Raw genomic sequence first — 25,251 nt, 5'->3', positions numbered from 1 at the left:
AATTATGATCTATACAATAAAATCTGAATAGTCCCTATGATCACAAACAATTTACATATTATACAGTCCTGGCCATAAATGTTGGCCCCCTCCTGAAATTTTTCTTGAAAATGAAGTATTTCTCACAGAAAAGGATTGCAGTAACACATGTTTTGCTATACACATGTTTATTCCCTTTGTGTGTATTAGAACTAAACCAAAAAAGGGAGGGAAAAAATGCAAATTGGACATAATGTCACAAACTCCAAAAATGGGCTGGACAAAATTATTGGCACCCTTAACTTAATATTTGGCACCCTTAACTTAATATTTGGTTGTGCACCCTTTGGAAAAAAAGAACTGAAATCAGTCACTTCCTATAACCATCAATAAGCTTCTTTCACCTCTCAGCCGGAATGTTGGGACCACTCTTCCTTTGCAAACTGCTCCAGGTCTCTCTTATTGGAAGAGTACCTTTTCCCAACAGCAATTTTAAGATCTCTCCACGGGTGTTCAATGGGATTTAGATCTGGACTCATTGCTGGCCACTTCAGAACTCCCAAGCGCTTTGCTACCATCCATTTCTGGGTGTTTTTTTAACGTATGTTTGGGGTCATTGTCCTGCTGGAAGACCAAGATCTCGGACGCAAACCTAGCTTTCTGACACTGGGCTGTACAGTGCAACCCAAAATCCGTTGGTAATCCTCAGATTTCATGATGCCTTTCACACATTCAAGGAAGCAGAACAACCCCAAAACATCATTGAACCTCCCCCATATTTCACTGTAGGTACTGTGTTCTTTTCTTTTTAGGCCTCATTCCGTTTTCAGTAAACAGTAGAATGATGAGCTTTACCAAAAAGGTCTCATCTGTCTACAAGATGTTTTCCCAGAAGGATTTTGGCTTACTCAAGTTCATTTTGGCAAAATGTAGTCTTTCTTTTTTATGTCTGTGTCAACAGTGGGGTCCTCCTGTGTCTCCTGCCATAGCGTTTCATTTTATTTAAATGTTGACGGATAGTTCACGCTGACACTGATGCTCCCTGAGCCTGCAGGACAGCTTGAATATCTTTGGAACTTGTTTGGGGCTGCTTATCCACCATCCGGACTATCCTGCGTTGACACCTTTCATACATTTTTCTCTTCTGTCCACGCCCAGGGAGATTAGCTATAGTGCCATGGGTTGCAAACTTCTTGATAATGTTGCGCACTGTGGACAAAGGCAAATCTAGATCTCTGGAGATGGACTTGTAACCTTAAGATTGTTGATATTTTTTCCACAAGTTGCTTCTCAAGTCCTCAGACAGTTCTCTTTTTTTTCCTTTTTTTTTGTTGTCCATGTTTGGTGTGGCACACACACAGACACACAATGCAAAGACTAAGTGCACTTTTCTCCTTTTTTACCTGCTTTCAGATGTTATTTTTATATTGTCCAAGCCAGTTACTTGCCCCATGTGAGGTTGTTTCCAGCATGTGATGCTCCTTTTAATCTTATTTTTCCACAATTTTGAGAGAGTGCCAATAATTTTGTCCAGACCATTTCTGGAGTTTAGTGTGACATTATTTCCAATTTGCTTTTTTCCTCCGTTTTTTGGTTTAGTTCCAATACACAGAAAGGGAATAAACGTGTGTATAGCAAAACATGTTACTGCAATCTTTTTCTGTGAGAAATACTTCATTTTCTTGAAAAATTTCAGGGGTGCCAACATTTATGGCCATTACTGTTTATATTAGCAAATGTTGTACTTTGCAAATGGAATTCCTAGCATTAATAACACCATAAATGTTATATTCAGGGGACAAATACAGAGGCACAACTCTATAAATGTTCTACATCTGGGCACTTTAATTCTTAAAACTGTTAATTTCTTTCCAGGTTCCAAAGTTCAAAGTCTGGAAAGATCTACCTCCACAAAGATGTTAGACTTCTTTTCTCTCGGAAGTCCATGGAAGTTGACAGTGGGGCAGCATATGAACTGAAATCTTACATAGAAACTCCAACAAACCCACAGTTTTCATCCAGATGCTGAGCTAACCACAGTAAAGAAAATCTTTGACAAAAAATAAAATTGGCTTGACATCCCTGACTCTGGTCTAAATAGACGTGACCCAAGAATGGACCAGCTCCCGAGATTTTATTCAGTGCATTCTGTGTCATTTTGTGTAGACTGGAAAAGAATAGAGTCCTAATCCATTTTTCTACTATGTAATACCACTTTGATTAGGTGCGTGCTGCATTAGCGATTCTCCATGTTAGTTTAGTGTTTACACCTTTTTGTTTTATTTTGTTTATTTAATATTTAATGTTTCATTTACTACAGTGATTTGTTTTGTCTGTGTTCTAATGTAGCACAAAACCTATGTAAATCATACAATGTATTTTTGACAGTAATATTGAATTCTAAAATATATATAAATCGATACTTTGGTGTTGATTTATTGTATAGATACATTTTACTGGTGATGCCAGAAGGCTACATTAAATTCAAACCAGTTAGCACAGGGGACATTGCTGCCCTAAAAGAATTATTAGTCTGTTCAGTGCAATAAAAAGTTCTTCTAGGGTTGCACCCAATGCAAGTTGTATTTACATCCTTTAAAGTTGTTCTTGAGGAATGGCTCACGTGGTCAATTTACTGCAGAAATGTCTTTGTATTATTCATCAGAATTTGGTCAGGAGAAACCCCTAAACCTGTTGCAGAAGCAACCCCATTCAGAAAACTCTGCTGCAAATCTGTCAAGTGCAAACTTACCCTAAGAAATAAGAAAGCAGAAAATACGCAGGAACATACAGCACGTGTGACGACACTTGTGTGGTCTTATGTGCAGACTTTGTGGACTGGACATGGAGATTCCAGAGGAATTATAGGTTTGGCATTATTTAGGGTACTTACACATGGCTAACGCAAATTGACACAGTGCAGTTTGAGGGTATGGTCACATGGGCAGATTTTCCACTGCAGTAAACCGTGCAGCAGATCCCATTTGAAGTCAACAAAATCTGCTGCAGAACATCCGCCCTTGTGAATGTACCCTGAAGATGTACTCACAGAGGATCCGCTGTGGCGTTGAAGTGGTGAAATCCACAGTTGTGGATCTGGTGAGTTGTTTTATTTATTTATTTTTTTGCGCTACCAGCAGCAGACTTATGCCAGCGGAATCTCTGCTGTTGAAAATTGACCACAGACCCCATCGAAGTCAATAGGGTCTGCAGAGGATTTTTAACAGTGGAGATTACGCTGGCAAAAATCTGCTGCTTGTAGCGCACGTAGACCCCGCCCCTTTTCAAATTCTTAGCGGGAAATTTGCTGCGAGCTTGAAAAGAAATGCGCCCGTCTGAACGTACCCTAAGGGTAGGGTCTCACGTAACTGATCCGCAGCATATTTTATACACTGGGGGAGATTTATCAACGCTGTCTGTGTCCCGCATCAATATAGACCAAACTACAGAGGGTTAGGCCGGTCTATTGTGCCCCTAATTTATCAAAAGGCGCACGGCTCTTGATAAATTCTGTGCACAGACTTTGTGATCTATGCTTTAGACTATATTTAAACCTGCTCCAGCATGGTCTGACATTTCGGTGTACTTTTAGCCGATGCGACTTGTCGCTGAAAAGTCGCTTTTGATAAATTCAGCACCAATGCATTTTTCCGTCTAAAATGGACTAGAATGCATCATGTTTTAAAAATCCTCTAAAGCAAAAGTCGCAGAAAAGTCGCACATATTTAGACTGTGACTTTCTGTGCGACAAATTTAGACAGGAAAAAACAGTCTAAATCCTTTGATAAATATACCCCACTGTGCGTGTGGCGACTCACAGGTCATAGCGGTGGATTGCCGCTACGTGCAGACAGGCACAGCAGGAGGCACACTATGGGGTCAGGTCATTGGCGGATCCGCAGCCTAAAATACGCTGCGGATCAGTTTTGTGACCCTACCCTAAAAGAATTATTTTATGCTAAATAAAAGGAATGGATCTTAATTGAAAGCTGCTTTTTATCAAATCTGTACTGTGTGAATATGCCCTAAAGTAGTGGTTCACAACTAGGTGCTTGAGTGCCACATGTGGCTTAAAGGGGTATTCCAGGAAAAACATTTTTATATATATATATATATATATATATATATATATATATATATATATATATATAATATATCTCAACTGGCTCCAGAAAGTTAAACAGATTTGTAAATTACTTCTATTAAAAAATCTTAATCCTTTCAGTACTTATGAGCTTCTGAAGTTAAGGTTGTTCTTTTCTGTCTAAGTGCTCTCTGATGTCATGTGTCTCAGGAACCACCCAGTTTAGAGGCAAATCCCCATAACAAACCTCTTCTAAACTGGGTGGTTCCCGAGACTTGTGTCATCAGAGAGCACTTAGACAGAAAAGAACAACCTTAACTTCAGAAGCTCATAAGTACTGAAAGGATTAAGCTTTTTTAATAGAAGTCATTTACAAATCTGTTTAACTTTCTGGAGCCAGTTGATATATATAAAAACGTTTTTTCCTGGATAACCCCTTTAAGATCCCCCTGCTGTGTGGTTTGCCATAGGAGACTCAAGATTTGTCAAAGGGGCAGACATAACCTAACTACCAGAGTTAGCAAATATAAGCAGCTTAGATTTTTTTTTTCTCCTTTTGTAATCATCAGGAGCCACATTCGGTTAAACTATATTACATGTGGATCACAAATGGTTGGGACAATCTGTCCTAAATACATTTTCCAGTTCTTTTGTAGCATCCCACAACCTGCAGTACACAAACCAGATTATTTACAACATCAACAATATGAACCATACTCAGGATGACATTTGAGCACTTTGTCACACCCAGTAGATGAATGCCTTCATAGTCTGTTTTAACTAGCCTTGTGTGCTTGTGCAACTGTGTACTGCTATGTTTCCCAACCAGGGTGCCTCCAGCTATTGCAAAACTACAACTCCCAGCATGCTCGGACAGCCAAAGGCTGGCCGGGCATGCTGGGAGTTGTAGTTTTGCAACAGCTGGAGGCACCCTGGTTGGGAAATACTGGTGTACTGGATGGATGTAACCAAACAGCTGCAGTTCCTAGAGAATCCAGCTGTATTCACACATGCAGTTTTTGTTTTCTGGTATCAGTCATTGATAAATTGCCCCCATTATGGGTTGCAGATTTTTATGTATTTTCTGCAGTAGATACAGAAGAGAAATAGGATTAATTTTCCTTTTTGAATCATCTCCTGCCTTTCGACTACAACAATTTTTTTAGGATGTTGTTAAAGCCCTAGTGACTCTACCCTGGCTGCTGTACATGGAAAAAAAAAACTGTGAAATATATAGGATGACTATATTGAGGCAAGAAAAAGCTTTTTGCGTGTTTGTAATTTGCAATATCTGGGTCTGTTGTGACGTTACTGTAACAATTTCACAGTTAGTTTGGTAAACGTGCTCCCCATAAAAATGTAAATTTGCTTTGGGTGAAGCAATATAAACCACTTTATATGGAAGAAGTTTGGGTGGCATAGTCCTTGAGAGACAATCGGGCTGACTAGTGTGGAACTACAGTTGCCACAAACCACGGTAAGGAATATCTGCATTGTAAGGCTAGGTTTACACTACGGAATCTCTGGGCAGAATTTCTGCCAGGGATTTGGCTGGTGGGCACTAAGACCGCATGGACTGCACTGCTGTCCCCAAAGATGGCAATGCATTTTTTGAGCAGATCTCCCAAAAGATCCACCCAGAAATGCATTGCCGTCTATGGGGACAGCAATGCAGTCCGTGCGATCTTAGTGCTGCTGGCTTAATCTCCAGCAGAAATTCTGCCCAGAGATTCCGTAGTGTGAACCTGGCCTAAGTCATATAGTTTACATCTAAAACAAGATGGCAAACCCAAATCCTGTGATGTTTGCATTGACTTGCAAGGAAGAATGCAAGAGGATGAATTCACTTGACAGGCTAGTGTTCAGCAATGAGGCAACCTTCACCTCAGTGGGAAGATCAATAGCCATGATGCTAGAATTTAAATGGGTACTCCGGTGGAAAACTTTTTTTTATTTTTTTTAAATCAACTGGTGCCAGAAAGTTAAACAGATTTGTAAATCTTTTTCTTTTTGAATTTCTTTTTTTTTGTCTTTTCCACAGTGCTCTCTGCTGACACCTGATGCCCATATCAGGAACTGTCTTGAGCAGGAGAAAATCCCCATAGCAAACCTATGCTGAGTGTCAGCAGAGAGCACTGTGGACAAGATAAAAAAGAAATTCAAAAAGAAAAGAATTTCCTCTAGCATACAGCTGATAAAATGTACTGGAAGGGTAAAGATTTTTTAATAGAAGTCATTTACAAATCTGTTTCACTTTCTGACACCAGTTCATTAAAAAAAAAAATGTTTTTCACCGGAGTACCCCTTTTAAGGCTCAGAAAAACTGTGCCCTTAGGCTAGGTTCACACTACGGAATTTCCGCCTGCAATTCCGTTTTGAAATTGCAGGCAGAAATTCTGCTTGCTAAAATGTACTGTATGGTGAATGGGTTTCCGTTGACAAATTCACACTTCGGAATTTGTGAACGGAAAATCCGTTTGGATATTTCCGCCTGAAGAATAGTGTTGCTATTGGAGACTGCCGTGTCCACACGGTCCTGGCGCTGGCCGCACTTGGAATCTCCGGACGGAACTTTTCTGCCTGAAGATTCCGCAGTGTAAACCTAGCCTTATAGAAGACATGAGGTCCTCATCCAAAGTAAATTTGTTCTTTGCAATGAACAAATGCAAAGTTCACCTAGACTTGGCCGCCACAATTTCCACAATTTCCAGATATAACACCCTGTGACTTCTCACTGTGAGCCTACATTAAGGACTCAGAGATTTATCAAAACCCGTGCAGAGGAAAAGTTGACCAGTTGCCCATAGCAACCAATCCGATTGCTTCTTTCACTTCTTTTTTTTTTTTTTTTTTTTTTTAAAAGGCCTCTGAAAAAGTAAAAAAAAGCGATCTGATTGGTTGCTATGGACAACTGGTCAACTTTTTCTCAGCAAAGGTTTTGATAAAGCTCCCCGAGTGTATCCCTGGACCCTGCCAAAGATGTGAGTAATTTAAAGAAGTGGTCTCATGGAGGAAATTTTCCACAATGACTGGGATGCAAGAAAATAAAACACTCAAGATGACTTGCCTGCCTCCAGTCCCCCAATGTCCCAGTATCTTGTTTCGTTCCTTCGCCGCCGTCTTCTTCCTGCTCCGGATGTGGTCAACATGTCCTAGGCTAGGCAATGACCCATGGCATTGGTCGCCTAAGAGTATGATATTTGTGAAGGGGGTTGAATCACAGGACTGGTGTGGGCAGAACAGTGCACCAAGGGGGCTGGGGAACCGCAACCCCCCCCCAATGCACCAAGATAACTTACATATTAGGAGTTATCCATAACTCAGAAACAGTGCAATGGATCTAATAAAGAAAATCTGCATTGGAATCAGCAACAGGCTGCATTCACACCACTTTTTGCCATAAATTTCCCATATACGTTTTCAATTTGAAAACTGTATGGAACTGTATTGAAAACCATATGCCAAAAGATGCATCAGGTTGTGTCCGTTTTGCAGCCTGAATGGTTTTGTCAGTTTCTTTTCCTTTACCCAAAACCGTAGCCTACCACTTTTTATGGTCCGGGTGAAAAACCGTATTGAAACCTATACATTTTTATTTTTTTTTACATGGGAGTCAATGGGAACCATACAGAACTGTATGTGCATTTTATTTAATTTTTTTCCCTTGGAATTTCAATCAAACAAGTCAATTAATTTGTAAGAAATATGCCCCAATGACAAGTATTTGGCTCCAAAATTAGATAAAAAATGAGACCCGGTAGAAATAATGGGTCATTATTATGTCAGCGCCTGAACCCACTGGAGGGCACTATGGTACAGACACAGATTATGGAAGGGATGAAAGGTGTCCTGCCGTGTGATCAGCTAAAACTGTGACATTGCTTCTCCTTTAACTAAGGGTATGTTCACACTACGTAATTTCTGTGGAATTCCATGAGTGGAATGCCGCGAATGGAATTATGTGCTGTGAACATAAACATCAGTGTGAATGGGTCTTCCGCGAGACCCTTCACACTGCGGAATTTCAGCATGTATATTCTTTGTGCGGAAGTCCGCAAACACTGCATAGCCGTCAATGGTGACGGCACAGTGCCGCGCAGTCCTACCGCCAAAGTATTGCGGCGCCGGCCGCCAGAATGGAATCTCCGCTCGCGGAATTCTGCGGGCAGAGATTCCGTTCATTATCCGTAGTGTGAACATACCCTAAGAAAGAAACAATTAGGAATCTACAATGACCCTGAAAGGTCAGTGATTGCCCCCCATCAGGCAAAAATTGTGTTTTTGGCCTTGAGTGGAACCCAGAAAGGGCCAAAAATAAGTGGATTGTGGGAGGAGTGTGGCTTGCAATCTGGACCAACACACTGAACAGGAGATGCAGAGCGGAGCTTGTGGAGTAATAGGCTTGCATGGGACTTCAGACAAAAAAAATCCAACCCTCGCAAATAGGGATGAGTAAGGCTTATTTAACTATCCTATATATTATTAGTGTACATATAAGTAACATGTGCACCAAGTTTCATCTAAATATTTCCAGCCATTTGGAAGTGATGCTAGAACATACACACAAACATAAACCTTTTTAACAACAAAAGAGCAATCTGATTGCTTGCTATGGACAACTGCTCCACTTTTCCTCCAAACAGCTTTTAATAAATCTTCCCCATCGGTTCAAGGGCTCAGGGCACGGGTGTAGTTGTATGTGGTGCAGGGGTAGCAGTCGCAATGGGACCCTGGTGCCTAAGGGGGCCCAAAGGCACATCTGCCCCATAGGAGACCAATTTTATAATTGGCACATGGGGCCCTGTTGCAGATTTTGCATCAGGGCCCAAAAGATACCAGTTATGCCTCTGGCTCAGGGTAGGTTCACACTACGTTAGTGCTCCCTTTAGTCGGATCTGTCATCATCCCACCTATAGAGGGATGCAGTGGACCACATTGATTTCCATGGCCAAACTGAGTCAGATAGTGACTCTGTACTGGACCTATGCGCCATTTTCAATTTCGCAGGAGTCCCGTTGATTTCAATGGGATTCTGCTGCACTGTAAACATGATGGAATTTCCACAGAAGAAACAATCTCGATTCCAGCATCCACAGAATAAATAGACATGTCTTCTTTCTGCGGATTCCGGTCGGAAAGGCATCACCGTCTACGATACAGCACATTTCCAAGTGTTCCTAGCGCCTGCTGGAACATTCAAATGTGCAGAATGTCTGCCCGTGTCTTCCATGTCATGGCCTATATGTCGGCAATTTTTTTTATTACTTGATTAACCCTTTACTTAACGTGTAAGAATGAAAAGAAAAAAATTGTGCTTAGGGTATTTTCCTAAGGGTGGTAGGGTCTTGTGTGCCACATAAGATGCAACAATTTCAAATAGTTACTATCGATAAATACCTAACCACTGATTCTTGTTCATATAGAAAATGTGTGTTCACTGAACTGTAGACATTAGTAATAATGGGATTACATATTTGTTGCCTAACTACAACTACCGGGCATGCTGGGAGTTGTAGTTTTTCAACATGTGGTCCACAGTTTGGAGACCACTGACATTGGATGTAAATCTATCCTTATTCATGTAGGTTATGTGGAATCTATTGTTCTCATAAACAGTTGTTCCTTTACGACTCTACTTCATCCTGGGATAGAAGAAACTACACTTCCCAGGATGCTTTGCTGTAGACGACATCACGTGCTGGAGCACGCAGTACGCTTGAAGAGGATTCCCTGCTCGTTCTTGACGTCGCTGACACGCGAGAGTGACGCATTTAGCGTAGCGGCCATCTTGGAGTAGGAGGAGCCAGGAGGCTGCCTAGTGTCGGACGGTGCTGTGAGGCCGCCGTATCTCCACCGACATGTCCGCGGATAACCAGGAGACCAGAGCTCAGGAGGAAAACTCTACTGACGAACAAAAGGTAAGTGTGGCGGGACATGGCGGCTGGAGGCTCGGTGAGGCGTGTACACCCGGAGAGGCGCGGGAGGATGAGTCACATGAAGTGGGCTCAAGACCCATAGGAACTGCATTCCCGGCATCTCCAGATGCCCCCCCCCCCCCTTTGCACTGTTTGGTACAGGCCGCACTGTGTAGGCTAAGCGCTTTGAAGGCGAGACCACTCGTGGCTAAGGGGTGACATTTACATCCTCCATGTATGTTGATCGGTGGAGGAGCAATTATGCTTGCCGGGCCTGTGTCCGCTTCCCGGTCGTCTCCTGTACAGCAGCCATTCCCGGCGGGATCTCTGACTTCCTGGCCCCACCTATGTGCGATCTTCATGAGGATACATGTTATCCTGCAGCCTCACCCTTCTTGTATGTCTGGGCTGTGACAGTGTCTTGGCTCACTCTCCATATAATAGAGGCTTCTTGGCTCAGTACCTTTTATTTTCTGATGACCTCAAATTATTTTTTTTTAACACAAGTGTCCTATAAGACAGATGGCCTATGCTGTGTGTGCACCAATAAGGGTTCTATGTACTAGGGCAGTGTTTTCCCACCGTGGTGCCTCCAGCTGTTGCAAAACTACAACTCCCAGCATGCCCGGACAGCCAAAGGCTGTCCGGGCATACTGGGAATTGTAGTTTTGCAACAGCTGGAGACACCCCGGTGGGAAAACACTGACTTAAGGGGAGGCCGTCTGCCTACATGAGTGGGCACTGCCTGATACCTACTGATCAGCCATGAGCAGCACATGGCCCAGGCCTTAGCATAGGCACAGATGTGATTACAAGGGCCAGTCAGTGCAGTAGAAGACTGACAGCCTTGACATGTGGTTGGACTTTGTATGCAGTTGTATCCAGTGGGAATCCATACTGTAGTTTATACTAATTCGCTTTGGATAAATAAAGTGCCTAAAACACTTCTTACCCAGATTCTGCATTAGGTGAATGAGCACCATTGACTGGGGCTGGTGTACGAGCAGATTTATAGCAGTGAACCCATGGCAGAGATGTGAGTGTATTCCTCAGGTTTCTACCACAGATCCACAATGGCTTTTTCTGATGTCTGAACATGGGGAGGCTTCTATAACATCTGTACTTTATTTTTATACAGGATGGTCCCACATGTCTATAAGCCAACGTGACGAGGATCTGTTAGGCTGTGTTCAAACAGCTTTCCTTGTACATTTAGCCAATACTACAGAAAAGCACCTGTAGTGCCGAACGCCCCCCCCCCCAACCACACACATTTTTTATATGCTCTGAAATCATCTCTGCCCCCCCCCCCTTAAGTAAACTATAAAAAGATCTGTACCCTCCCTTTATATGCACCAGAAAAGCATCTATTTCCTCCTCTGTACAATAAAACATCCTCCTATATGCATCAAGAAAACATCTCTAGGCCTTCCCTTATATGCACCACGAAATCCTCACTAGGCCTCCCTTTATATACATCAGGAAAGTATTTCTAGTAGGGATTGACCGATTATCGGTATGGCCGATAATCATGATTTTGGGTATTATCGGTATCGGCAATTGCCTTGCCGATAAACCGATAATGCCCTGCCGCGTCACACCGCCCCGGCCCCATTGCCTCCCCCATCCCCGGTTTTATAATTACCTGTTCCTGGGGCCCACGCTTCTTCTTGCTCCTGCTGCCTCCTGCGTTACGCTGTGCGTGACGTCACCGTCAGTGCGCACAGTGACAGTTCAGGAGGAGCCAGATGTAGAGTGGACCCCGGAAACAGGTAATTATAAAACCGGGGGAGGCAATGGGGCCGGGGCCGGGGCGGTGCGGTGCGGCGGGTCGGGGTGAAAGGTCTCAGGACCCCCGGACAGGCAGGGGGAGAGAAGCGGGGGCGGCGGCGGTCTATGGCACCGCAAAAGCCACTGCAGTGCATTGATTTAAAGCGCCCGCTTTAAATCGATGATGTGTCGCGGGGGGATAAATAGCTGATAACTTATACCGGAATATCGGTATAAGCTATCGGCCCTAACCTACACCGATTATTGGTATCGGCCCTAAAAAAAACGATATCGGTCGATCCCTAATTTTAGGCCTCCCTTCATATACATCAGGAAAGTGTTTCTAGGCCTCCATTTATATAAAGATCTATATGCTGCCTCCCCCGTAACATACAGGGGAACACCGCATGCATAAGAGCCTGTATATGTCATTAATACCATAAAGTTATGTCAGATGGAGATCTTAGACATATTTTAGCTGGCCTTAAAGGGAATCAAGCATCAGATATTTTACCATATATAAAACACATAGCATCGCCTTATATATGGTAAAATCTTCATCCTTAAAATCCCCAGGAGACATTCCTGTCCGCAGGGATGATGAGGATATAAAGTCTCCCCTGCTGCCCTGTAAGTAGTCCCCTGGGCGGGAAGCTGTACTCGTCCTGTAATCTTGCCCGCTCCGCATGATTGACAGTCTGCTTTATTGCTCTGCTCTGTCTGCCTAGGGAGCAGAGTGGGGATTCAGGCTGTCAATCATGTGGAGAGGTGCAAAAAGCATCTACAACACTTGCTGCCATTGTTCATCTTGTACAGTCTGCCTCATACAGCCCTGTATATGGAGAAATTAAAGTTAGCAATACTGACATCTTTATTTCTTCTCCGTTCTACCTGCCCAGGAGCTGCCTCATCGCTAGTGCTGCATTAGCAGTGAATATTAATAAAGGGGCGGGCAGAACGGCCTGTAGACTTAAGTATTCTTAAAAGCTAATTGGGAATGCCCTATTGCTGGTTTCCCAGAATTGGCATGTATACATTTTGCTGGATATCACAACAGCCAGATGGCTTTAGGTAAGAAGCGCATTGTTAGAATGAAGGTCACCCACACTAAGCCTGTGTATTCAGGTTAGTGGCCCCCTTTTCAGTTTCTTTAAGGGTCTATTCACACGTACAGTATTCTGCACAGATTTGATGCACAGGATTTCAAGGTGTGTTCAGTCATTCAGTTTACCGTATTTATCGGCGTATAACACGCACTTTTTAGGCCGCTTCTCTCCCCCTGCCTTTCCTGGGGTCTAGAGCCCTGCTGCCGGCCCTTCTCTCCCCCTAGCTATCTGCGCCGCTGCCCATTCTGTCCCCCTAACTATCGGTGCCGGCGCCCCACTGCTGGCACCGATAGCCAGGGGGAGAGAAGCGGCGCCGACAGCCAGGGGGAGAGAAGGGGCAGCGGCACCCATTGCCGGTGCCGCTGCCCCGTTGCCTCCCCCATCCCCGGTGGCATAATTACCTGTTGCCGGGGTCGGGTCCCGCTGCTGCAGGCCTCCGGCGTGCGTCCCCTGCGTGGTTGCTATGCACGGCGCTGCGCACTAACGTCATGCGCCGTGCAGCGCATAGCAACGACGCAGGGGACGCACGCCGGAGGCCTGCAGCAGCGCGGACCCGACCCAGGTAATTATGCCACCGGGGGAGGCAACGGGGCAGCGGCGCCAGCAATGGGTGCCGCTGCCCCTTCTCTTCCCCTGGCTGTCGGCGCCGCTTCTCTTCCCCTGGCTATCGGCGCCGCCACCGATAATCAGGGGGGTAGAACGGGCAGCAGCGCCGATAGCCAGCGGGAGAGAAGGGCCGGCAGCAGCGCTCTAGACCCCTCGAAAGGCAGGGGGAGAGAAGCGGGCAGCGACGGCCTCTCTCCCCCTGCCTTTCCTGGGGGTATATCGGGGTATACACGCGCACACACGCACCCTCATTTTACCATGGATATTTGGGTAAAAATCTTTTTTTACCCAAATATCCTTGGTAAAATGAGGGTGCGTGTTATAGGCCGGTGCGTGGTATACCCCGATAAATACGGTATATTGAAATCTGCAGCAGAAAATCCTGCGCATCAAAAAGACCCTTATAGAGTACACATGGGGCTGATGGGGGTAGCTCTGTTTGCCTGCCTGTAGAAGAGTGCACGGCTGAAGATTGACTACATGTGGCTGCACCCTAAGGGGCTAACACATAACTGCAGACCACGCTGCTTTATATTAAATAGTATAAATTTTGCTCAGAATTTGCAACAGTAAATTCTGAGAGTAATCTGCTTGCAGCAACTTCCTATTGTTTTCAGTGGGATTTGGCTGCACTGTACACAAAGCGGATCTGAATTCCACCCACAGAATGAACATGTTCGGCTTTTTCAACGGGAATGCTCTTGACATATACTTATTGTAGCCCATTCACTTGATAAAGACCAAAAGGGTAACTTTATACCCCATATACGAACAGTGAGGGATCTTTTTTTGTTTATTTTAAGGCCTGTGAAAAATAAAAGCAATCTGGTTGCTATGAGCAACTGAGCAAGTTTTTCTCTGCACAGGTTTTGATACATCTCCAGCAGCCGTATATTTCGGCGTATAAGACTACTTTTTAACCCCGACTTTTTTTCGGGAAAAGTCGGGGGTCGTCTTATACGCCGGGTATTGGGGTCCGGGATAGGAAAACTTATGACTATCTGCCCGGGCCGGCTCCCATGTGCGGGGGCCGGCCAGAGCAGATAAAAACTAATTACTGATACTAAAAACCATGGTGTCTCCAGCTGTTGTGAAACTAAAACTCCCAGCATGCCCGGACAGCCTTTGCCGGTCCGGGCATGCTGGTAGTTGTGGTTACACAACAGCTTGAGGCACCCTGGTTTTTAGTATCACTGGAGCAGATAATCATAGCTTTTCCTATGCCGGACATCCCTGTGTCCCGAAAGATCTTTTCGGGACATAGGGATGTCTGCCGGTCACTCACCATTCCCTGACTGGCGCGCGCCCTCCTGCGGTCCTCCTCCGCTTCTGCGCCTCTATGGTTGTACGCACAGGACGTCAGTGACGTCCTCCTGCAACCATACCCATAGAGACGCAGGAGGACGCACGCCTACAATGTATGGCTGGATGCTGTATGTCTGTACTGCCCCCACAGTGTTCTGATTACTGCTCCTCCGGCCCGGGGTCACCATCTACTGCTATGGACCATAGCAGCAGTCCCGGGCCTGTAGGAGCGGTGACCGGATCACTGAAGATGACGCGCCGCCGGTCACTCACCAGGCCCCGGCCGGCGTGCGTCCCGTGCGTACAACCATAGAGGCGGAGGAGGATGCGTGCCGGTCGGGGAATGGTGAGTGACCGGCAGACATCCCTATGTCCCGAAAAGATCTTTCGGGACACAGGGATGTCAGGCATAGGAAAAGCTATGATTATCTGCTCCCGTGATACTAAAAACCAGGGTGCCTCAAGCTGTTGTGTAACAACAACTACCAGCATGCCCGGACCGGCAAAGGCTGTCATCTTCTTCAGTGATCCGGTCACTGTTCCTACAGGCCCGGGACTGCTGCTATGGTCCATAGCAGTAGATGGTGACCCCGGGCCGGAGGAGCGGTAATCGGAACACTGTGGGGGCAGTACAGACATACAGCCTCCAGCCATACATTGTATATGGCTGGAGGCTGTATGTCTGGGGGGGGGAAGCTGCCTACTAATGTGGGGTAGCTCCCGACCTAATGTGGGGTAACTCCCGATTCCCGACCTATTGTGGGGGAACTGCTGACCTAATGTGGAGGAACTGCTGACCTAATGTGGGGGGAGCTGCTTACCAATGTGGGGGAACTGCTGACCTAATGTGGGGGAGCTGCCTACTAATATGGGGAACTGCAACCTAATGTGGGGGGAGCTGCTTACTATTGTGGGGGAACTGCTGACCTAATGTGGGGGAGCTGCCTACTAATATGGGGAACTGCAACCTAATGTGGGGGGGGAACATGCTGCCTACCTAATGTGGGGGGAACTACAAGGTTCTGTACATCGCAGTAGAAGGGGTAGTCTTATACAGCGAGTATATCCCAAACTCTATATTTTTTAACTGTAAAAGTTGGGGGTCGTCTTATACGCCCAGTCGTCTTATACTCTAGCATATACGGTAGTTGGTTTATAATATTGGTGTAAGGCTGGAATTCCACTTAATTTTTTTTGGGGAAAAACGCCAATTCTGTTGCATGGCGTTTTTCTGCCAAAAAACGCTGCGGCCAGATGTTGTAAATCAATGAAAAAACGCAAAATTCTTTTTCCACTTTGTGTTTTTCAGTTTGGCGTTTTTTCACTCTTTCAGCTCCTTGGAGGTTTAGCAAAATCGCAGTATGTTGAGCCTATGGCTTTTTTTTTTTTTCCTCCTGAAATCGGGAAAATAAGATACAGTAGTGATGGAAAAAATTGTATTTAACGAAATTTATCTTTTTTATAACCATTTTTATTTTTAAACAGGGATCAGTTTATGTATGTGGGCAGGGGCCTAAAAATGTAGTATTGTGTAATTTTCACTTTTCATTCATTTTTTACATTTTTTAGGTAGTACTACTACTCCCAGCATGAAACACACTGTTCCGTCATGGGAGTAATACCTGTACTAATTGACAGATTGCCCAGAGTTCCGTTGCGATCCTTCTGTATAATTTATAGATGCGGCCGGACGCTCTTCTATGGTCCTCTGCACTGCCTTTTATATACACCTTATCATGTTTCCCGCAGAGAGCTGTGATTGGCCAGATGGTTCCAGCCAATCACAACTGTTAGAAATATGAATAGGTGTCTACATATATATATATATGTCAGTGCAGGGGACCATAGAAGAGTGGCTGGCCGCATCTATACATTATACAGGAGGATCACAGCGGGTGTAAGGAGTGACATCTGCTGTGATGTTTCCTTAACTGCAGGTACTAATGTTCCCAACATGTAGCACACTCTGCTCCATGCTGGGAGCTGTAGTACCTGCATTAATAGACAGATTGCTACAGATGTCAGAAGTTACATCCGCTGCGATCTGTCTATTAATGCAGGTACTACAGCTCCCAGCATGGAGCAGAGTGTGCTCCATGTTGGGAACAATAGTACCTGCAGTTAAGGAAACATCACAGCAGATGTCACTCCTGACACCCGCTGTGATCGTCCTATCTATTGCAGAGATGCGAAGTGGCTTTCTCCTGCGCTCTGCATCTCTGCTCTGTACTCCGGCCAGTGATATCAATAGAACATCACACATTCATATTTCCCTCTGAGAGCTGTGATTTGCTGCAACCATCCGGCCAATCCCCACTCTGGGCGGAAAATATGAATGAGTGGTGTTCTATTCACATCACTGGCCAGAGTACAGTGCAGAGATGTGAGAGCCGTGTAGAGCCGCTCCGCATCTCTGCTATTTTATGGTGTGACACCCGGGGCGATATGTCTATTAGTACAGGTACTACTACTCCCATCAGGGAACAGTCTGTTCCATGCTGGGAGAAGTAGTACTACCTAAAAAAAAAAAAAAAAAAAAAAAAAAATTTAAAAAAATGATGACACGCACACACACTTTATTATTAAAAATTAAAATTTCGTATAAAAAAAAAAAATCTGATATCCAACAAATTTTGAAAATAAAAAACGCCAAAGGGGCCAAAAATGCAATTTCCACTCAAATACAAAAACCTCAGATGCAGGAAGTTGCACTTGCGTTTTTTTCTGGCGTTTTTTTTTCTGTGGAAAAAACTAAGTGGAATCCTAGCCTTATACTTACCGTGACAGGCTTGACTTTTTTTGTCATATTTTCTGTTTGTGTGCTGTGTGTGTGTATATATATATATATATATATATATATATATATATATATATACATCCCTTGAGAATTCCACCTGTCAGCAGAACTAGAGAACCTGTGTTCCCCAATTAAACGGCTATACTGCTCTGCTGTGGGTCGTCTTTTTCTTTATATAGTCCCACCAGGTCTAGCGTTCAGTTCAAGTCTTGATGATGTTCGCCTCACAATCCTTTGCGGCTCGAGGTGGCAGCTGGTATTGGGGGGGGGGGGGGGGGCTTGGCTATTTCTTGTATTTCCTCACAAGCCCCCTGATGACGTTTGCTGTCCATCTGTACGTCCTGACGTGCCAGCGTTCCCTGTGAAGATTGCAGAGATCATGGGATGTTGGGACGTACAGATGGGGGCTGGCTTGTGAGAAAATACAAAAATAATAGCCAAGCCCCCTGATCCCAGCTGCCGCCTCGAGCCGCAAAGGATTGTGAGACAAACGTCAAGACCTGAACTGAACGTTAGACCTGGGGAACCATATAAAGATGGTGAGTAGAGATGAGCGCACTTACAGCTCCTCTCTAATTGTAAGACTAATGTCATCAGGACCTGACCTAGACCGGGGGGACCATATAATGATGAAAAATACAATCCATGGCAGAGCGGTATAGCAAGTAAATGTAAAACTAGCATAATTATTCATAATGGGCAGGATAGCTAAAAGTTGGGTAACCCTGGAATACCAATTTAAAAAATGCTGTGGCACTTTCTGACAGTAGACAGAGGTCACAGGGCCCCATTAAAGTAATTGTTATCCTAGAAAACGTGTAAATTAAAACTTTGTACCCACGGAGCTGGTCCTGACAGCTGTATCATGGAGCCATGGCACACGCCTTTTTATAAATGTTTGGTATCTGACATTAGATGCAGCCTGGAAATGATGGTGCAGCAATTTCAGAACTAGTCTGTCATTCTGTACAATAGCTGACTGTTAAAATGTGTGCCAGGCATTGAGTCTAACATTGGAATGATGCCCCAGCTGGATCTTGTAAAGAGTATGACTAGCATACTAGAAGTCTGGGAGTACTGTGCTAGGGAGACTCTCAAGACAAATTTAGGGATCGACCGATATCGATATTTACATTTTTTTTAATTTTTTTTAGGGCTGATACTGATAATCTGCGACCTTTCAGGTCGATAGCGGATAGGATAACCTATACCAGAATATCGGTATAAGTGATCAGCTATTTCAGTTTTCACACTGTACACTTTACAGAAATGACATGTATTCTTTATTCTGTGGTTCAATATGATGCCCATGATTACGTACCTTTCTATTTTTGTACCGCTTAAAAAAAATCTAAAATTTTTTGTACAAAATCAGTAATATAAAATCGCCCTATTTTGACTACCTATAACGCTTTCATTTTTCCATATGGGGCGGTGTGAGGGCTCCCTTTTTGCGCCATCATCTGTACTTCTTATCAATACCTAATTTGCATTTATAAAACTTTTAGATCACTTTTACATTTTTTTTTTTGCGCTTTAATGTGACAAAAGCATCATTTTTGGACTTTTTATTTTTTTACGTTTACGCTGTTCGTCATGTCACTACCCTGCCCCTGTGTGATGTCACACCCGTCCCCTCAATGCAAGTCTATGAGAGGGGGCGTGAATACGGTCACGTCCCCTCCCATAGACTTGCATTGAGGGGGCAGAGTCGTGACGTCACGATCTTACATCCCCCATGGTCGGGATGGTATTAGCCTGAGGGCCTCCAGCGGTTCCGGAAGCCGTTACAGGTGGGTGCCGCATGGTAGAATGCGGGGGTCCCCAGCAGCAGGACCCCCGCAATCAGACATCTTATCCCCTATCCTTTTGGATAGGGGATAAGATGTCTAGGGGTGGAGTACCCCTTTAACATTATATTTCGATAGTTTGGACATTTACACATGCGGCGATATCAAATATGTTTATTAAAAACTTTATGCTTTTTGGGGGGTAAAATGGGGGGGGGGGAAAGGGACAATTTTCTTTTTATTGGGGGAGTGAATTTTTCAGGGATGGCAACCAGGACCCTGCTGTGTATGACGCAAACACCGCTCCGGTGCTCCCGGTCACACACAGTATGTAAATGTAGGTCCTGGTGCGCTAAGTACCTCCGCACCAGGACGTACATTTACGTCCGTGGTCGTTAAGGGGTTAATAAATGTTCCACATTATCTGTTTGCCCACTGCTGCTGTTCCAATGGTGCCAGGTTCAACTTGTTCTGCCAATCACTGCCTGAGGTGCGTTGCTGTGTGGCCAGGAATTGGCTAAACAGGCATTTCAGTAACTCCATGTGCTTCTGTGTTTTTTCTACCAAACAACCCTGGCGAACAAGTCTAGAAAACTGAAATTATCAGACGCTTATCCACAGGATAGGGAATGTGTCCAATATTGGGGAGTGGGGTCTGACTGCTGGGATTCCGGCCTATCTCCTGTACAGGGCTCTGATTACTACAGTCTTTGGCATGCTCCAGCCCCCACCTTTCTGGGCAAGTGCAAATGACAACCTGTTGAGCCAATTACCGGCTGTGGAGGGACATTGAAGTGTCCGGTGACTGGCTGAGCGGGACATCACTTGCACTCGTCCAGGAAGGTGGGGACCAGAACGTGCCGATGGAAGGTAAGTAGATGGGTCCCCGTACAGGAGATCATTGGGGATTGTAGTGCAGGTATTGTATGATCAATATGGTTTAACAGCTCAGCCTTATTTATTTCAGTGGAGTAAAAGGATTTTTTTCAATTACTCATATTGGTAGCCTATCCTTAGCATAGACCCTCCATATCTGATCAGCGGGCAGGCTGGTCTGCAGGGTAGCTTTAACCATTGAAAATGTGGCCAGAAGCAGTTGGCTCTGTTCATTCCATATTGGCACAAAGCAGTGCATTTAACAAAATGAATACCGTATTTTTCGCCGTATAAGACACACTTTTTGTTCCCCAAAACTGGGGGGGAAAAGTTGGTGCGTCTTATACGGCGAATACACACCTATCTGGTCGAATACACACCTATCAACTGCCCGGGACCCGCGGCTAATACAGGACATCACAGATCGCGGTGATGCCCTGTATTAACCCTTCAGACGCAGAGATCTAAGCTGACCACCGCGTCTGAAGCGAAAGTGACACTAACCCGGCTGCTCAGTCGGGCTGTTCGGGACCGCCGCTGTGAAATCGCGGCATCCCGAACAGCTTACAGGACACCGGGAGGGACCTTACCTGCCTCCTCGGTGTCTGCTCCGGGCCGGGATCCCCTGCATGGCGGCGCTCTCCTTAGACATCATCACGTCGTCGTGCACGCCGTCCCGTCATCCAATAGGAGTAGCGCCGTGATGACGGCGACATGGCGGCGACGGAGAGCGTGGATCCCAGGGAAGATGATGCCCAAAGCGATGGAGAGACATCCAGGGCAGCGGTGACTGGTCCGGAGCGGCGGGGACACGTGAGTACTGCCTCCTATCCAGTGGTCTTCAACCTGCGGACCTCCAGATGTTACGAAACTACAACTCCCAGCATGCCCGGACAGACAACAGCTGTCCGGGCATGCTGGGAGTTGTAGTTTTGCAACATCTGGAGGTCCGCAGGTTGAAGATCACTGTTGGGTGCAGAATCTTTTTTTTTTTTTTCTTCTAGATTTTGCACCTTTATAATTGGGTGTCTTATATACCGGTGCGTCCCATAGGGCGAAAAATACGGTAAATAAAACTCCACTTAAGCCACTTAAAATTTAGGGTATAAAATATATCAGCCTTAGAAGTCTCACATCAGGGAGTATGAGCACATTTAGGATGTTTTCCATTTAAAAGCATGGCTGATTTGGTATAGAAACAAACCCTTTGGGGGAGATTATTAAAACCTGTCCAATAGAAAAGTTGCTGAGTTGCCCATAGCAACCAATCATATCGCTGCTTTCATTTTTCAAAAAGCCTCTGAAAAATGAAAGTAATTTAATTGGTTGCTATGAGCAACTTTTCCTCTAAACAGGTTTTGATAAATCTCCCCCTTTTTTATTCTTGACAAGAACTACCAGTACACCTGGTATATTGGAAAAATGTTAATGTTGTTTCAGCTATTATAAATAAAAAAAAATTGTAGACCTACGCCTGGGTCTTGCAAAATGTGGTTTGCACAAATGAAATCTTTGGCGTCTATTATATTGGGGGTGTGGCGCTAACTATATCCATGTAGACTCCTATAAAATGTCTAGATATGCTGGTTCAGCATTCCACTTGTGGCACTTAGATTTATATAGAATTAATAATTTTTCATATGGTATTGTAGGCAGGTTTTAGTTACAACAGGTTGTGAAGCAGCCCTTCTGCCCCTGGCCCTTTTAGAGGTGGAAGGTGTGTACCCTAAGGCTATGTTTATACAGCAGCATTTCTGCAGGGACTTCTACAGAAATGAATTGCACATTCACTTCAATGGAATTCCTGCAGCAGAAATTCTTGTGTGTGAACAGGACAGTGGAATCCCATTGAAGTGTATTGACTTTAAATTTGTTCAGAATTTTCATGCGGAATTCCATGCAAAAATTCTAGTGTGGGAACATTCGGGGAGATTTAGCAAAACCTGTCCAGAGGAAAAGTTGCCGAGTTGCCCATAGCAACCAGATCGCTTCTTTCATTTCTGATATGGCCTTCTCAAAAACAAAAGAAGCAATCTGGTTGCTATGGGCAACTCAGCAACTTTTCCTCTGGACAGGTTTTGCTAAATCTCCCCCATAGCCTAAGAGCAGCATGTAATAGAACAGTGACATAAAACTGTCCCATTCAGATGAATTAAAAAACGCTACAGAGCATTCTCTGTGAATCTTTCACAAGTCATTCTACATAAAGGAGGATGCTAATATGTACTGTGAATGGTGGTGGATCCAGTGTTATCTATAAACTAATGTTACCTTTTACTGTGCTCTTCAAAAGAAAGGCACTGCTGGAAAATAATCTCTACAGAACAGGAAGTCTCGGCTTATTTTTTGCCCTAGCGGCCATAATGGAAACTGCAAGATATCTTGATCTAAAGTATAGATGATAAAATGCAAAATTTGAAAAACCATCACCAAAATGTATTTTAAAATATGGTTAAATTGAGCTCGGTTCCACATAAAGCAAAAGTGTTTCTTTAGTAAGATTAAATATAAGTGATTCTCTTTAAGCTGAGCACGTGATGTTGTAAATAGAAATGTTTACTGTATTTCACTCAGTTTACTTTCCTTTTTAAGGAGATGGAGGATAAGGTGATAAGCCCAGAAAAAGCCGAAGAGGCCAAATTAAAAGCACGGTATCCACATCTGGGGCCTAAACCAGGAGGGTCAGACTTCTTGAGAAAAAGGCTACAGAAAGGGGTAAGAGAATAATTTACTATTTCTCACTGCTTCTGTATACTTTCTTGCTTAAACAATTTCCTGGCCATGGATGTGTTAAGTCACATCTCTAAAGGCTTAAAGGGGTACTCCGGTGGAAATGTATTATTATTATTTTTTTTAAATCAACTGGTGCCAGAAAGTTAAACAGATTTGTTAATTACTTCTATTAAAAAAATCTTAATCCCATCCAGTACTTTTTTGGGGCTATATACTACAGAGGAAATACTTTTACTTTTTAGATTTCTCTGATGTCATGACCACAGTGCTCTCTGCTGACCTCTGCTTTCCATTTTAGGAACTGTCCAGAGCAGGAGAAAATTCCCATAGCAAACATATGATGCTTTGCACAGTTCCTAAAATGGACAGCAGATGTCAGCAGAGAGCACTGTGGTCATGACATCAGGGAAATCTAAAAAGTAAAGGATTTCCTCTGTAGTATATAGCCCCTAAAATGTACTGGAAGGATTAAGATGTTTTTAATAGAAGTAATTTACAAATCTGTTTAACTTTCTGGCACCAGTTGATTTAAAAATAAATAAATACATTTTCCACGGGAGTACCCCTAAAGGAAAACTTAGCCTGTTCACCCACTCTAAACCCAATACACTGGGTTGTAGTGTGAGTGAACAGTAGTCCAATGAGGGAGTCACGTACTTAAATATGTCCAATAGGTTCCGAGATGTCCCCCATAAGATCCTCTGCTGAATTCAGTGAATCACGTACAGGGGTCGGGGCTTCGCCAGCGTAATTTACTTGTCTGTGACTTCACTCTGCTAGGTTGTGGAGCCACAGACAATGAATATGTAAATTGAGCTGGCCAAGCCCTGCCCCCTGCCTGCCTTTAACGTGGACTTTATTGTATGTAAGTGCAGAATGTTATCTTTCAGTAATATCTGGCTCAATGTTCTAGGTGCTATTGTTGGGACATAGCAGTGTCAAAGTCAGAGAGCAACATAGTTTTCCTACCGTGTTTCTCCGAAAATAGGACCGGGTCTTATATAAAGTTTAGCCCCAAAAAATACACTAGGGCTAATTTTCAGGGTAGGGCTTATTTATCTATGGTATGCACATTGAACAAAATGGCGGTTCCACAGTATTTATCCCCCCCCCCCCCCCCCCCCCCCCCCCATTATCATCATGTGATATGCGCGAGCTGCCCCCCCCCCCCCCCCCACCCCTGCCGGTTTATCAGCCCAGCGCTGCACCCCACAATCCCCACATCGGGGTACTGATCATTTGTCACCCGCGAGCGCAGCTTCTCTCCCCCCTGCCAAATAATTATCAGCCGCTGCGCTGTATCTATTCCTGTGCCCGGGCTGCAAATATTAAAAAGCAATCTTTAACTTACCTTCGTCCTCCTTTCCCCCGTTGCTAAGGCACCGGCCTCATGGTCCCTCCGCTGTTCTTGCTGCTTCCTGGTGTTGTGGCGTCTCAGAGCCTTCAGCCTATCACCGGCCAAAGCGATGTCCCGCCTCGGCCGATGATAGACTGAGCCGACTGTCGTGTAAGAAGCCGGCCGGCGAGCGAGAACAGCAAAGGACAGCGAGGCCGGTTCCTTAGCAACGGGGGAACGGAGGACGAAGGTAAGTTAGATTGCTTTTAAATATTTGCAGCCCGGGCATTGTCTAGGTCAGTGGTCTTCAACCTGCGGACCTCCAGATGTTGCAAACATTTACAACATCTGGAGGTCTGCAGGTTGGAGATCACTGGTCTAGGCCTTATCGGGGTAGGGCTTATATTGCAGCCCACCCCGATAATCCGGCTAGGGCTTATTTTCGGGGTAGGTACTAGTTTCGGGGAAACACAGTAGTTCTGTGTGTCTGTAATGGATGATACTGGAACCTTACTTAAAGGGGTACTCCGGTGGAAAACTTTATTTTAAATCAACTGGTGCCAGAAAGCTTAACAGATTTGTAAATTCTATTAATAAATCTTAATCCTTCCAGTAGTTATGGGCTGCTGTATACTACAGAGGAAGTTCTTTTATTTTTGAATTTCATTTGTCTGACCACAGTGCTCTCTGCTGACACCTCTGTCAATGTCAAGAACTGTCCAGAGCAGGAGCAAATCCCCATAGCAGATGTATCCTGAGACGTACTAAAGAAATTCAAAAAGAAAAAATGTTCTCTGTAGTGTATAGCAGCTAATAGGTACTGGAAGGATTAAGATTATTAAATAGAATATTTTTTTACTTTCTGGCACCAGTTGATTTAAAAACAATTCCCACCCCCCACCAGAATACCCCTCTTAACCCCTGGAGAACACAGGGTATATCTGATGTCCTGGC

At 44.5% G+C, this 25,251-nt stretch overlaps 2 protein-coding genes across 4 annotated transcripts in view; both read left to right on the top strand.

The window, feature by feature from the left end:
* Positions 1-2,553, top strand: part of LOC130368539 (atos homolog protein A-like) — a 62,201-nt gene extending 59,648 nt beyond the window's left edge. For all 3 annotated transcript variants that reach the window (XM_056572333.1, XM_056572332.1, XM_056572331.1), the window contains exon 12: positions 1,855-2,553. In XM_056572333.1, coding sequence (XP_056428308.1) covers positions 1,855-2,008 — 154 coding nt within the window. In that variant the 3' untranslated portion in view covers positions 2,009-2,553. The remainder of the gene's footprint in view (positions 1-1,854) is intronic.
* A 7,271-nt stretch (positions 2,554-9,824) lies between these two features.
* Positions 9,825-25,251, top strand: part of LOC130368540 (cAMP-regulated phosphoprotein 19) — a 31,123-nt gene continuing 15,696 nt past the window's right edge. The window contains exons 1-2 of the mRNA XM_056572335.1: positions 9,825-9,981; positions 22,821-22,943. Coding sequence (XP_056428310.1) covers positions 9,922-9,981; positions 22,821-22,943 — 183 coding nt within the window. The 5' untranslated portion in view covers positions 9,825-9,921. The remainder of the gene's footprint in view (positions 9,982-22,820; positions 22,944-25,251) is intronic.

Source organism: Hyla sarda, chromosome 4 (assembly GCF_029499605.1).
Source record: "Hyla sarda isolate aHylSar1 chromosome 4, aHylSar1.hap1, whole genome shotgun sequence".
NCBI lineage: Eukaryota > Metazoa > Chordata > Amphibia > Anura > Hylidae > Hyla > Hyla sarda.
The sequence above is the reverse complement of the archived record's forward strand: the minus strand, read 5'-3'. Positions and strand labels throughout refer to the sequence as shown.